At 53.3% G+C, this 13,290-nt stretch overlaps 1 protein-coding gene across 4 annotated transcripts in view; it reads left to right on the top strand.

The window, feature by feature from the left end:
• LOC119046862 (rho GTPase-activating protein 22-like) overlaps positions 1-12,941 on the top strand; it is an 86,341-nt gene extending 73,400 nt beyond the window's left edge. For all 4 annotated transcript variants that reach the window (XM_053664051.1, XM_053664052.1, XM_037142132.2 and 1 more), the window contains 6 exons: positions 2,905-3,112; positions 5,712-5,844; positions 6,695-6,768; positions 7,282-7,403; positions 7,970-8,873; positions 12,385-12,941. In XM_053664051.1, the coding sequence (XP_053520026.1) occupies positions 2,905-3,112; positions 5,712-5,844; positions 6,695-6,768; positions 7,282-7,403; positions 7,970-8,873; positions 12,385-12,613 (1,670 nt within the window). In that variant the 3' untranslated portion in view covers positions 12,614-12,941. The remainder of the gene's footprint in view (positions 1-2,904; positions 3,113-5,711; positions 5,845-6,694; positions 6,769-7,281; positions 7,404-7,969; positions 8,874-12,384) is intronic.
• The last annotated feature ends 349 nt before the right edge of the window (positions 12,942-13,290 follow it).

The raw sequence follows: 13,290 nt of genomic DNA, 5'->3' as shown, positions 1-13,290 counted from the left end.
GTCTATCCGCACACAAATGCCCGACCACAGTCAACCCGCAGCCCTGCTCCCTTGCTGTTTCCCCGCGGTCGCTCGCTTGGTTGCTCACCAGGACCAACCCTGTGCCTGGATTCCGCGCGCCTGAGTCCGTCCGACCGAGTTTTCCTGTGCAACCCCGCTCCGCCAGCTGCTGGTTTCGCCCCTTACCGGTCAGGCTGAAGAATTTGTTGTTAACAGACTTCCGAAAAGTTCAATTTTCTGTGTTCTGGCTGTGTTTTCTGTTGCTAATATTTAGTTGTCTCTAAGCCTGGTTGTGTGAGAAGGCACGGCACATCCACCTATGCCTCCATCTTGGCAGAAGTCCCCCCAAAATTTTTTATTTAATTGTTGTTCAAGTACAGTTTTCTGTCTTTTACTCCCATCCCAGCCCCCCCCCCAGTGCTCTCCACCTCCCTCCCATTTCCACCCCCCTTAGTTGTTGTCCATGGGTAAATCCTTCCCCTTTTTCCCCTGAAATTCCCTCCCCTCTCCCCTCTGGTCAATGTCCCCTGTTCTCTACTTCAGTGTCTTTGTTTTTATTTTGCTTGCTTGTTTGTTTTGTTGTTTAGCTTCCTGTTACAGGTGAGATCATATGATATTCGTCTTTCAACACCTGGCTTATTTCACTCAGCATAATGCTTTCCAGTTCCATTCAAGCTGTTCCCAAGGGTAGGAGCTCCTTCTTTCTTTTTGCTGCATAGAATTCCATTGTGTATATGTACCATAATTTTTTGATCAATTCATTTACTGCTGGGCACCTAGGTTGCTTCCAGCTCTTGGCTATTATTGTAAATTGTGCTTCTGTGAACATTGGGGTATATAGGTTCTTTTGGACTGGTGTTTTGGGGTTCTTAGGATTAATCCCAGCAGTGGAATTGCTGGGTCAAAAGGCAGGTCCATTTTTAGTTTTCTGAGAAAATTCCATACTGTTTTCCACAGTGGTTGTACCAGTCTGCAATCCCACCAACAATGGATTAGGGTCCCCTCTACTGCACAACTTCTCCAACACTTGCTGTTTGTTGCTTTGTTTATGATGGCCATTCTGACCAGTGTAAAGTGGTATCTCATTGTGGTTTTAATTTGTATCTCTCTGATAGCTAGTGATATTGAGCATCTTTTCATGAGTCTCTGAATCTTCTGTATGTCCTCCTTGGAGAAGTGTCTGTTCAATTCTTTTGCCCACTTTTTAATTGGGTTGCTTGTCTTCTTAAAGTGGAGTCTTCTTAAAGTGTAGATTCTTTGTATATTTTGGAGATTAAACCCTTGTCTGAGGTATCATTGGCAAATATGTTTTCCCATATAGTTGGTTTTCTTTTTATTTTATATTTACTGTTTTCTTTAGCCGTGCAAAAGCTTTTAATTTTTGCTGAGATCCCATTTGTTTATTCTTTTCTTTATGTCCGTTGCTCTAGGGGACATATCAGTAAAAAAGTTGCTGCGTGAAATATCTGAGATTTTCCTGCCAATGTTCTCCTCCAGGACTTTAATGGTTTCACAGCTTATATTTAAGTCTTTTATCCACCTGGAATTTATTTTGGTGTATGGTATAAGTTGGTGTTCACGTTTCATTTTTTTGCACGTAGCTGTCCAGTTCTCCCAACACCATTTGTTGAAGAGGCTATTTTTACTCTATTTCATGTTGCTGCCCTCTTCGTCAAATATTAATTGGCCATAGAGACTTGAGTTTATTTCTGGGCTCTCTGTTCTGTTCCATTGGTCTATGTGCCTGTTTTTATGCCAGTAACCAGGCTGTTTTGATTACAGTGGCCTTGTAATACAGTTTGGTATCACGTATTGTGATCCCTCCTACTTTGTTCTTTTTCAAAATTGCATCTGCTATTCAGGGTTGTTTATAGTTCCATATAAATTTTGAAATGTTTTGTCTATGTCTGTGAAATATGTCATTGGTACTTTAATAGATATTGCATTGAATCTATAAATTGCTTTGGGTAGTATGGACATTTTGATGATGTTAATTCTTTCAATCCATGAACACGGTATATGTTTTTATTTGTTTGTGTCTTCCTTGATTTCTTTCTTCAGTGTTGTGTAGTTTTCTGCATGCAGGTCTTTTAGATCCTTGGTTAGGTTTATTCCCAGATATTTTATTTTTCTTTTTGCTATATCAAATGGGATTTTTTTCTTGATTTCTGCTTCTGCTTCAACGGTTCATTTTTATTGTACTTTTTCATTACTATTTATTCCCCATCCCCTCTTCCACCTTGTTATTTTGTTTTTTAAATGGCAGCCATCCTAGTGAGTGTGAGGCACTGTCTCATGGTGGTTTTGGTTTGCGTTTCCTTAATGATTGGCGATGTAGAGTCATGATTGCGTTTCCATGTGAATGCATTGTGCGCCTTGTCGCCCGAGCTCTGCCCCACCTGCTCTGTTGATAGCTGTGTTAGGGCCGTGTGAGCAGACCCTGATGTATTTGCTCATTCTGTTGCTGATGGGCATTGGGTGCTTACCCACTTGGAGAGTTTGCAAGGAGTGCTGCTAGGAACATGTTACAGCGGGTCTTGTGGTGGACATAGTCTTGAGTTTTTGAATCATTGGCCTCTCCTCTTTGGAGGCTAGTGTTACATGAATAAACTAATCAATAAAATGTGTAATGCATGTTTCCTGCGGGCCCTTTTAAGGTTCCTCAGGCTTGCACAAGCTTCACAAGACAAAACAGAACACCTGTCCACAGTGCCCTTCTGCTCCCTGTCCCAGGTGGCCTGACATCCAGCTGCCTGGCAGATGCCTTTATAGTTTCTAATCTGCTCCCTCAGGAGCAGCAGTCTTTGGCCCTGATGCCGCCCTTGCCCTCTGTTGTCCCAAGAGCCCACTCTTCACCACTAAGCTGGATAGCTGAGGGTGTGACCAGGTCCTCTCTATGCCCAGGGGTCTTTGGGCAGCGCCTGGAGGACACAGTCCATCATGAGCAGAAGTATGGCCCCCGCCTGGCCCCTATGCTGGTGGAACAGTGTGTGGACTTCATCCGGGAGCGCGGGCTTACTGAGGAGGGGCTCTTCCGCATGCCGGGCCAGGCCAACCTGGTGAGGGACCTGCAGGACTCCTTTGACTGTGGGGAGAAGCCACTGTTTGACAGGTGAGCCCCTGGGGGAGGGATGAAGATGGGGCCATTATCCCCTTGCTGGGCCTCCTCCCAGGACATCAGCTTCGGAGTCAGGCTTGCATGGGTGCCCAGGAAACCTGGCAACAGGACTGTGGGAAGAATAGTTCCTCACATTGCTGCATGTGTGCTGAAACAGGCCTCCCCAGTGGGCAGAGCCTAGAGCCCCAAATTCCTGCAGCTTCCCTAGGCCTCCTTTCAGGGACAGTCCTGCCCAGAGGAGGTCGCTCACTTCCAGGCAGGCCTTTTCTGCTGCAGGTGCCCCTAAAGCCAACTCAGGCAGAAGAAAGGAAGGGCCTCTGCTGCTCCATTCAGGACTTCAGGCCCTCTTTAGAGTGTCTGCCCTGGGTTCTGCTTGGGGTGACCTGCCCCCAGGCTCCATCAGTGCCAAGATGGGGCAGTAGCTGTGACCCCACATCCTCTCAGGTTTCCTGATGGGGAGCAAGTCTACTCCACTTGTCCTGGGCCAGTGCCCATCCTAACCCATCACTGGGGCTTATCAGATCTGCCCAGGGATTTACCCTTTGGGCAGAGTCAACCTCACTAATAGCCAAGGGGCTAAGAACAGGGGAAGCAGGACAGTTTTTCATAGGAAGTGCTCTTCCTACATCAAGCTTACCCTGGCCCCCATGGAGCTTTCCTTTTCTTGGATCTGCCCTCACAGCTGTGGCCCTTTCTGCTCCAGGGTAGGATTATGGGTTCTTACTGGCAGCCCTGGCCTTCTCAGGCCTCTTCTTGGAGCAGAAAACCCCCGTCCCTCCAGCTTCTGCCCAGACCCATCACTGTAGACAGGAGAGTCTGCCCACGTCTTTCTTTAGATGTGGAGTCTGAGATTGACCACCGTTCCCCAGAGGAGGTCTGCCCAGGAGGCACAGGGGTCCCTCCCTCCATCTTGAGCCTCATGAAACTGCTTTCTGATACCCTGAACTTGTGGTCCAGAATTTGCAATCTCAGTGATCCTGTGGTCCATTCTGAACCTCTGCCAGCTGGGCCTCTTCTATCCTATGCCTGTGTGGTCCAGGGTTGTAGTTGGAGATTGCTTCCAATGATGCCCCCTCTGTGATTCCTGGAAACTCACCCTCGACATTGGATTCTGGGCACTTTTCCTTCTAGAAACTGCTTCCTGGTTTATCTGACACCATTCTTTCTCATTTTTTACCATGTCTGTGGTGGTCTTCTAGCCCTGCACTTGCGCCCACCTAACTGCTCTGAGGCATTGCAGAGCAGTCTCACTCCTAGGTACAAACCACACTCTGTATAACAATGAACTTCAGACCCAGGTCTTGGGCTCCCTGCTCCATAAATAGCCCCACCAGGCCGGAAGCCTCAGTCAGCAGAGCTGTCTCGTACCAAACCCTTCCCCAGCCCTGGCCCTGGGGCGTGTAGCAGTTCTAGACCTGTCCACCTTGGTGCCAAGCTCCGAGGAGGGTTTCTTTTGAGCCAGACTCTGACTGCTCCATTGACCCTCACCATAGTCCCTTCTTACTTCCTTCACTCAACTTACCTCACCCATCTACTGAGTGAGAGCACCCCCTCAGGCAAGGGGATGGGGCCATGAACTAGACAGAAAAGGTCCTGCCCTCAAGGGGTCAGGAAAGATGGCAAACAGGTAAATGCACACAAAGGGGACCAGCAGAGTCTTCAGTCACCAAGCCCAAGCCCTGTCTGGCAGATTAGCTTAGAGGAAGTCCAAGACCAGAACACAGTCCTTAAGCCCAGGCCTGCTGCCCTCCATGGTGCTCACCTTAGCCTAGGCAGCTCTGAGCTGGGAGCAGGAGACCAAGGACTGGGAGCAGACACACAGGATGCTAGGTGCTAGGAACAGGGTGAGGAGCATAGGAGCCCAAGCATCAGTTGGGGAAAGGGTCTGACCTCTGACCTGCCCACCCCTGGTGGCCAGTACCCTGAGCCTCCACTCTCTTTGACATGGCCCTTCCCCTTCCATCGAAGGGCAGGTAGGGGCAGGAGGAAGCTCAGGTTTGGGCAAGGACAGCTGTGTGCCTGCCTCCCTGCCCACCCCTGCTCCCATCCGCCCAGGAACAGTGCAGCTGCCATGTCACCCTGCAGAGGACTCTGGGGTGGCCACTAGGCCCACAGAAGGGAACTCTTCACTCCCACTGATTCCCTGACCAGCTGTCCCAGGGCCCCTCTGAGCCAGCGGGGTCTTATGTGATTCCTCCCACCCGGAGCAGCCACAGTGTGGGGAGCAGCGGCACCCTTCCAGCCCCATAGCTTTTACAGCGATGGAGAGTTTCACATGGCCATCCCTGAGGGCCATCCCAGACCTGAGGTGCAAGGCTTCTAAGCAGGGGCTTGGGCTGTGGGTTGTCTGAGCTGGAGCTCCAGTCCCTAGCCAACTCGGGACCCTGGTGCCAGGCTCCTGGAAGCAGCCTGGGCATTTTCTTAACTGGGGCAGTTGGAGTAGATGCAGTCTCCAGCCCTCTGTGGCTTTTTGTGCGCATGCACACACACGCGTACAAGGGCATGAGAGCAGAGCCTGCTGGTGGGTGGGAACATGCTGGTCCCTTTCGCAGTTCCCTGGCACCCATGCTTCTGTGTGTCCCCTTGCTGGCAGCACCACAGATGTGCACACGGTGGCCTCCCTGTTGAAGTTGTACCTGCGGGAGCTGCCTGAGCCTGTAGTCCCTTTCTCCAGGTATGAGGACTTCCTCAGCTGCGCCCAGCTGCTCACCAAGGACGAGGGGGAGGTTAGTGGCTCCTGGGGACCCATCCTGGGAGGTGGACCCGCTAGGTGTGGGGAGGGGGCTGTGGAACAAAACTCTGACTCTCATCATGTTTTGAGACATGTAGATCCTGACCTGAGTCCTGCTGTGTGTGTGTGTTGGGGTGGGGGCAGGAGAATCCTCCTATGGGGAAAGGTTTATCTTGCTTTGTTCATGGGGCAGCCTGGAGCCTCCCGATGCTGGGACTGGGGGGCACTAGAGCACTCCCTCAGTGCAGGACTCTCCCTGCATGAGGTTTCATTCAGCCTGGGAGGGCTCAGGGCAGGTGCCTCCTAAAGCAGGCTGAGTGCTGTCACACCCAGGACACTCCCCAGTTGGCGCTCCCACTCTACCAGTCAGTTCTACACTCATGTCAGGCTACCCAGTGCCACGGAGTTCAGAAACAACCAGACCCTTCATCTTTTTATATCCTGCCTCCTTCCAAAAGAATCTGAGACAGGACAGAGGCTCCCACCCCCACCCGCAGGTGCTTGGCTAGGAAAGACTGTTTTCCTTCCCTGTGGCCCTATGGGAGATGAGGGGTCTGTATCTGGCAAATATTTGTATCTGACATTCCTCCAACGCCCCGCACAGGCCCACCCCTCACATCCGTCCCCAAAGTAAATCTGCCTTTCTAGGAGGTCACAGGCCTGGCCCAGCCACTCCTCAGAGGGAGATGGAGTTGGTGGTGCCCTCCGGTCACTGGGGGCCAAGCCGAATGGGCAGCCTCTAGTGCCTGCCACCCTCACCCCTGCCCACTTACTTGTCCTTCCCTCAGAGAGAGAAGGGCCAGTTGCTGGTTTCTGAAATGCTCTTTTTCTTTTTCAATACCAAGGGGACTCTGGAGTTGGCTAAACAAGTGAGCAGCCTTCCCCTGGCCAATTACAACCTGCTCAGATATATCTGCAAGTAAGTGACTTCGGGGCAGGGGCCGGTCATTCTCCCATCCCACACTGCTCCCTGAGTGCCAGGCAGAGAGCCAGCAGGGACGATTAAAGAACACAGTCCCTGTGCAAAACTAGCTTATAGTGGGAACAGGCTGTGCTCAAGTCCCTCGTGGATCATTCAGAAGGGAAGAGACATACTTCTGTTCTTTTTGCCTCATTTTTGTGCCTTTCTCGGTCCCCTTACCCAAGAGTCGCCTCCTGACATGACCCCAGCTCAGGTGTTGGGAAAGGGCATGCAGGTCAGCCCTCCCCCAGTCCCTGACATCTGCCCCACTGCAGGCGAGACAGCCATGTGTCTTCCTTCCATGCTGATGACAGTACCTTGTCTTACAGGCTTTTGCTTCTTCTGTCCCTCCTGGACCCCAGGGGAGGCTCTGCCCTTTACCACGCTGGCAGGGGTAGCCGGCTATGGGAACATGTGGCTGTGGGCATCAGGATTTGCTCCTCTGCCAATGGCCTCTTCCTTACTTGGCAGGTTTCTAGATGAAGTTCAGTCCCACTCAAATGTCAACAAGATGAGCGTCCAAAACCTGGCAACCGTTTTTGGACCTAATATACTTCGGCCACAGATGGAAGACCCAGTGACCATCATGGAAGGTGACTGGATGTTTGTATGGCTATGTGGGAGGGCATGTGTGCCCACATGTACCTGTAAGACATCTCTAGTCCCTGTCCAAGAGCCCTTTGCCCCTGAGAGCATGGGTAGTCAGGCACAGACATTATTAGTAGCACAGGGTTGTGAGATACGGGGACTCAGCTGAGAGGGCTCTGACACCCAGGAGCTGGTTTCCGGTCCCAGCCTGCCACTTGCTCACTTCACAGCCTTAATGGGCATTGTGCCTGCTTTCTCCCCTGCACCTAGCTGCTGCTGCAGTGGGCTGGGAGGCACAGGGCCTCCTCTGCTTCAGGACCTGCATTTGTCTGAGGAAGACGGTCTTTGGGCAGTATGCCTCTGTCTGTGCCTGGATTTGGAGGGTATAATGGTCATCCTTTCCTTCAGGGTGGCTGATAGCAACCTCTTGTAGAGTTCTCTCTTGAGGGGCAACCTGGTTCTGGGCTGCAGGCAGAGCCTGGCACCCTGGGTCCAAGCTGCAGTGCCCCCTGACAGGTCTGACTGGAGAGACATTCACAGCCAGGCCTTTCTCGATTTGGCTCCTTGGCAGGCACTTCCCTTGTCCAGCACCTGATGACTGTCTTGATCCGCAAACACAGCCAGCTCTTCACTGCAAGGACCACCGAAGGGCCAGCCTCCCCCCACGGGGGCCCACCTTGCACAGTGGGGTGGGGCTCCGAGGAGGTCATGAGGGACCGCCAGGCAGAGCCCAGGAGCCCCAGCGCCCCTGGCCTACCCTCACACAGGACCTCATCTCTGGATGGGGCCACTGTGGCTGCACTGTCTAGAAACTCTCCCCTGGGCCCAGGTAGCCACTGTGGCCTGACCACCAGCAGCCCTGGGAAGAGGATGCAGACTCTGCCCAACTGGAAGCCTTCCTTCCGGCAGTCAGGGTCCCGGTCAGGGAGCCCGAAAGCAGGCAGCTCATCCCTGGAGGTGCCCATAATCTCCTCTGGCGGGAACTGGTTCATGAATGGGTTGTCCTCCTTGCGAGGCCAGCGCCGGGCCTCCTCAGGAGACCGGCTCAAGGACTCGAGCACCTCACAGAGACTCTCCACCTACGACAACGTGCCGGCAGCCAGCCTCTTCCCCAGCACTCCCAGCATGTCCAGCTCAGCGTGGTCGGGGGTCTCCTCCTTTGAGGCCTCTGCTAGGGGCTCCGTCAGCAGCTGCACAGCGTGCCGGGCCAGTGACTCCTCTGCCTGCAGCTCTCTGCTCACCGAGGGGGCCCCAGAACCTTCCCCCTTCCCCAGCAGCAATGAGGACCACAGATCCCCAGACCTGGGCCGCAGCCTGGATGAGGTGGGCCTCTGCCCCAGCAGCAGCGAGCCCAGCGACCCAGGCAGCCTGGCCCAGGACCGTGCCCACCACTCCAAGACTCTGCAGGGCCTGATCACAGAGCTCAGGGCAGAGCTGTGCCGACAGAGGACTGAGTACGAGACAAGTGTGAAAAGGTAAAGGGCTGCAGAGACTGGGCTGACCGAGGCTGTTGTGCCCTGGGCTGGGCAGAGCTGTTGTGAGCAGCTTTCACTGGGCCTGGTCCCCGGCAGTCAGCCTCTGGCTCTGAAGGAAAGCCTCCTGGAGGCAGGGGTCTGAGCAGTCAGCCCTGAGAGGTCACCTTTGCAGGAGAATGCCGTAGGACAGGGTGGAGATGGAGCTTTGGGGGTCCTGTGTTTGGGAGAGCTCCATGAATACCTGCTGAAGGAATGAGTCAGAAGCTCAGCTTGGGCTGTTCAGAGCGCCTCTGATAGAGGGGCTCAGACTAAGGGTCCGTATGTGGCCCTCAGTCAGGTAAGAGGCAGTGGGGTATACTGACAGCAGTTAGGTCTGACGTGGATGAGGACAACTTCCGATCAGAATCTGGTTTCCTCTGAGGAGGGAGCTGGCAGTGCCGAGCCAGGCTGTCCATCCTGCCCTGACCACAGGAGGATGCTTCGTGTCAGATTCTGAGCCTTTCGAGCTTGCTCACAGCCAGCCCTCGTTTGACCCTCCCAGCCTCCCTGTGAGGAGGGTGTTTTTCTGGCTCTGAGAGGCCAGGTCCTCCAGCTGAGGTTGCCAGCAGAAGCTGCATTGAATAGCGCTGTGCTTCCAGCAGCATCTCTGACTCCTTGGTCTGGCTCTCTGACCTGTGGCCCAGTTCCCACAGGGGTATCAGTGGGTTCTGAGGGCGTCCTCTCTCTATCAGGGGCAGTGGAGAGAGAAGGAATTCTTGCTTCTCATTTTGAGCCTCAGGGAACTGGGATGGCAGCGCTTGGCATTTTTGTTCTTCTGGAAGCCACATCCTGGGCCCCCAGGGAGGGTTAGCATGTTCAGGGGCTGTGTCCTTGGCAGATATATGACAGGAGAAGAGCTTTAAGGACAGAGGCCACAAGAAAGGTCAGGGAGGGTCAGAGCAGGTCACCTCTGAGCCAGGACTTAAAGAACCAACAGGATTGAGTTGAGCAAGAAGAAGAAAGGACACACCATGCAAAAACCTGGAGGTATACAGTTGTGTGGAGTCCCTAAAAATGCAAGCCTGGGTTTACCAGGCAGAGGTGTCAGTGGAAGCAGTGATGGGGACAGAGGAAGTGATTAACTGCTGGGGACGGACAAGCACATGGACGAAAGCTGTGGACTCCAGGGCGGTTCACCACAGACGGCTTCACAGGAGGTCAGAGTCAGCTTGTCACCTGAGCTGCTAGTTCCTTCCCATACTCAGAGGCTCCGCTTTTCAGGGGAAATGCAGTGTTGTTTCGTGGTGGACTCGGTCAGACCATCAGGTGTGGACAGTGTCCCAGACAGGCTCTCTGCCCCCAGTGGGTACTGACTGACCGTCCACTCAGGGACCTCACACATTGTTTTGAAGACTGAGTGAGGTGATGGGGGAGTGCTCAGCACAGTGCTGGCTATGGCCAGAGGCTCCAGAAACACTGCTCTGACCGCTTTCTGCTTGATGGGTTGGAGGTGAGATCAGGCCCTCAGAGGCAAAGGGACAGCAAAGACAGACCAGACCCTGTAGTGGCAGAGCAGTCCCATTCATTGTCCTGCTTGGAGGGGAGTGGTCGAAAATGAAAAGGTCTCTGAGCATATGAAGGAATAGGGCCCCATCCAGTGGGCCTTTGGGGGAATATATCTTGTTTATTCTGTACCTATGGGGTCAGTATTGGGTCTGGTCTGGGTGGGCAGGAGGATCAGCTCTCCCCCTGCCTCCTCTGTGCTGGATGCTGAGGACAGAGCTATGACCAACACGGATCAACATCTCTGTCCTTATGTGGTTGTGGGGGCACAGAGAGACTATACAAAAGATAGACTTTAAAAGCTGTGTGGTCTGTTAGAAGGTTAGATAGAGGAAGAGAATGAAACAGGATGGAGGAAAGGGGAGCATGGGAGAGAGGGTTGGAGTAGAGTTGGTGCTACAGGCAGAGGGAAGAGGCGGCAGACGGAGTACAGTGTGGGAAAGGGGGCTGGCTGGGGCAGAGGGCAGGACCTTTAGTCAGGCTATGCTCTGGATTTTACTCCCAATAGACTCTAAGTGACTGGAGGGCCTTGAGCACTTTGATCACTTTGACAGGTGCACCTGGCTGCTGTACTGAGGACTGCGTGACCAGTTAGGCCACAGGATCCAAGCCTGACTGGATGACATGGGCCTAAGGCAGTGGTTGAGGTAGGGAGAGGAGCCAAATTCTGAACATATTTGGAAGGTTTTGCTAATTGATCAGATGTGGCGGTAAGAAGAAGAACTGACTTAGGGACAACATTTTTGTTTGGCCGAGTAACTGGAAGAAGGTGTTCACTGGGGCTGGGGAGTTCTTGGAAGAAGGGTCAGAGGCTCAGCTGTGGACCTGTGAAGCTAGAAATGCTTATTTTGTTTCTGAGCAGAGTTGAGGGTCATTAGCACATAGATGGTGCTTCAGGTCTGGAGACTGGACCAGGGCCCCTTACTTGAGTGCACCAGCAGGTGGGAGGAATTGACAGAGAGGGCCCTGGGACCGGAGGAGTAACACTGAGGGGCCATGGGGCTGCTGCCACCTGCCCTGGGCGTCTTATTTCTGACAGCATATCCTGTGCTCCCCAGGTGGAAGGCTGGGGTGGAGGGAAGCTTTTTCCCTTCTCTGAGCTTGCTGTTCAGTGACTGAGGTTCAGGCCAGCTCCTGTCTGGGGCCGTGAGTTGACATTTGCTCTTCATACACCGGGTACCAGACATTGCGTTGTACACATGTGGTCTTTGTCCATTGTAGCTGTAGTGCTTGGGGGAGGCTGTCCCTGCATTTTTCAGTACCCTGGGGCTCAGGGTAGTTTGTGTTCTGCCCACAGTCATGTGCCTTATAAGTAGCCAGGCCTGTTCCCAAGGTCCAGGCTCAGTGCATCCCTCAGGCCAGACAGGAGTTGGTCGTCTGGTTGGAAAGACAGATGTACCAACCTTTGTACAGTGTCAGCCTCTACAGAAGTGGTGTCACTCTGTGGTAGCACAAAGGAGCAGTGATATGACCTGCTGGGGAGGATTCGGAGAAGCTTCACTGAGGGCACACTGAGCTGGGACTAGAAGACTAGCAGGAATGGAATTGATGGCTGATGGGGTTTCCTGTGAGGTGCCGTGTATGGCTGGGGAATGAGGCAGCGAAAGGGAGCAGATTAGAGGCAAGTCCCAGTGGCGACAGGTCCTGCTGTCCGCAGTCCATCCTCCGCAGGATGGTCGGCTGGCCCACAGGGTAAAGTAGTCTTTGTATTTTAGTGAGGACTCAGGGCTGGAGGCCAAGTGCTCACACTGGTGTTTCTGGACCACCAGCTATGGGCAGGTCCTCCAGAGGTGAAGTGCCAGGGTCTGTGAGGTGGGGAGGAGAAGGCCTGTGCAGCCGCTCTGGAGCTCGGCCTGCGCTGCACGTGGCCACCCCTCCAGGCCCAGCCTGAGAGGCTCTTCCCCCATCAGTTATCTTGGCAAACCCAGCAAGCCAGTCTAAAACAGGGTCTTTCTTCTTGATTTTTAAGACTTGAAGAAGGTACTGCTAGCCTGCGGAAACAAATGTTGCAGCTAGAGGAAGAACTGGACCAGGAAAAGAAAAGATATACCATGCTGGAAATCAAGCTGAGGAACTCAGAGCGGGCACGGGAAGATGCGGAGAGGAGGAACCACCTGCTGCAGCAGGAGATGGAGGAGTTTTTTTCAACCCTGGGGAGCCTGACTGTTGGGGCAAAAGGTGTCGGAACCCCAAAGTAAAGGAGTTTGCTTCTGCTATGCTGCTTGCCCTCCCCTCAGCAGAGAGGCCCTGGCCTGGACTGTAAGGAGCCCGAGGCCCCTGCACTGTGGACCCCGCCTCAGTGCCCGAGCTCCAGAGCCAGCTGGAGAGAGGAATCCTGACATCCGGGAAGGGGATGGTGGAAGCCTGGGCCCCTCATGGGATCTGAATGCTGCTGCTACTACTGCAGGGCCTAGCAGGTGTCACAGGGGATAGTCTCTTGGCCACCAAAAGAGATGGCATCTGAAATTCAAGTAGCCCATCCAGGAACATTTTGCATTCTTTATTAAATTTTCTCTAAAAGCATGATACCTGTCTCCTTTATGGTCTGCAAAATGTCAATTACCTAGTGACCTCTACTGTTTTTATCAGGGCTGGGAGTCCCCAAAGTGTGCCATGGATTGAATGCCTGAATGGGGTGTGAAGCTTCCTGAAGAGTATCCAGAATTGTCAACTGGATTTATGCAAATCTGTGTGCTCTGAACTTTGTTATCTGTGTGCTCAAGGCAAGATGGGTTTCCTCTCCTCCCTCCACTCTGAGCCACCTGCACCTCCACAGTTGGTGTGTGTCCTGGAATTGCTCTCAGGCCTTGCTCCAGAACCTGCTTTCCTTTTCCTGGCTCCATCTCCACTCTGGGACCAGGGCCTGGGCAGGGTG

The sequence above is a fragment of the Artibeus jamaicensis genome, unplaced genomic scaffold, assembly GCF_021234435.1.
Source record: "Artibeus jamaicensis isolate MK-2021 breed Jamaican fruit bat unplaced genomic scaffold, CSHL_Jam_final contig_332, whole genome shotgun sequence".
Classification (NCBI taxonomy): domain Eukaryota; kingdom Metazoa; phylum Chordata; class Mammalia; order Chiroptera; family Phyllostomidae; genus Artibeus; species Artibeus jamaicensis.
This window is presented reverse-complemented; position numbering and strand designations above follow the sequence as displayed.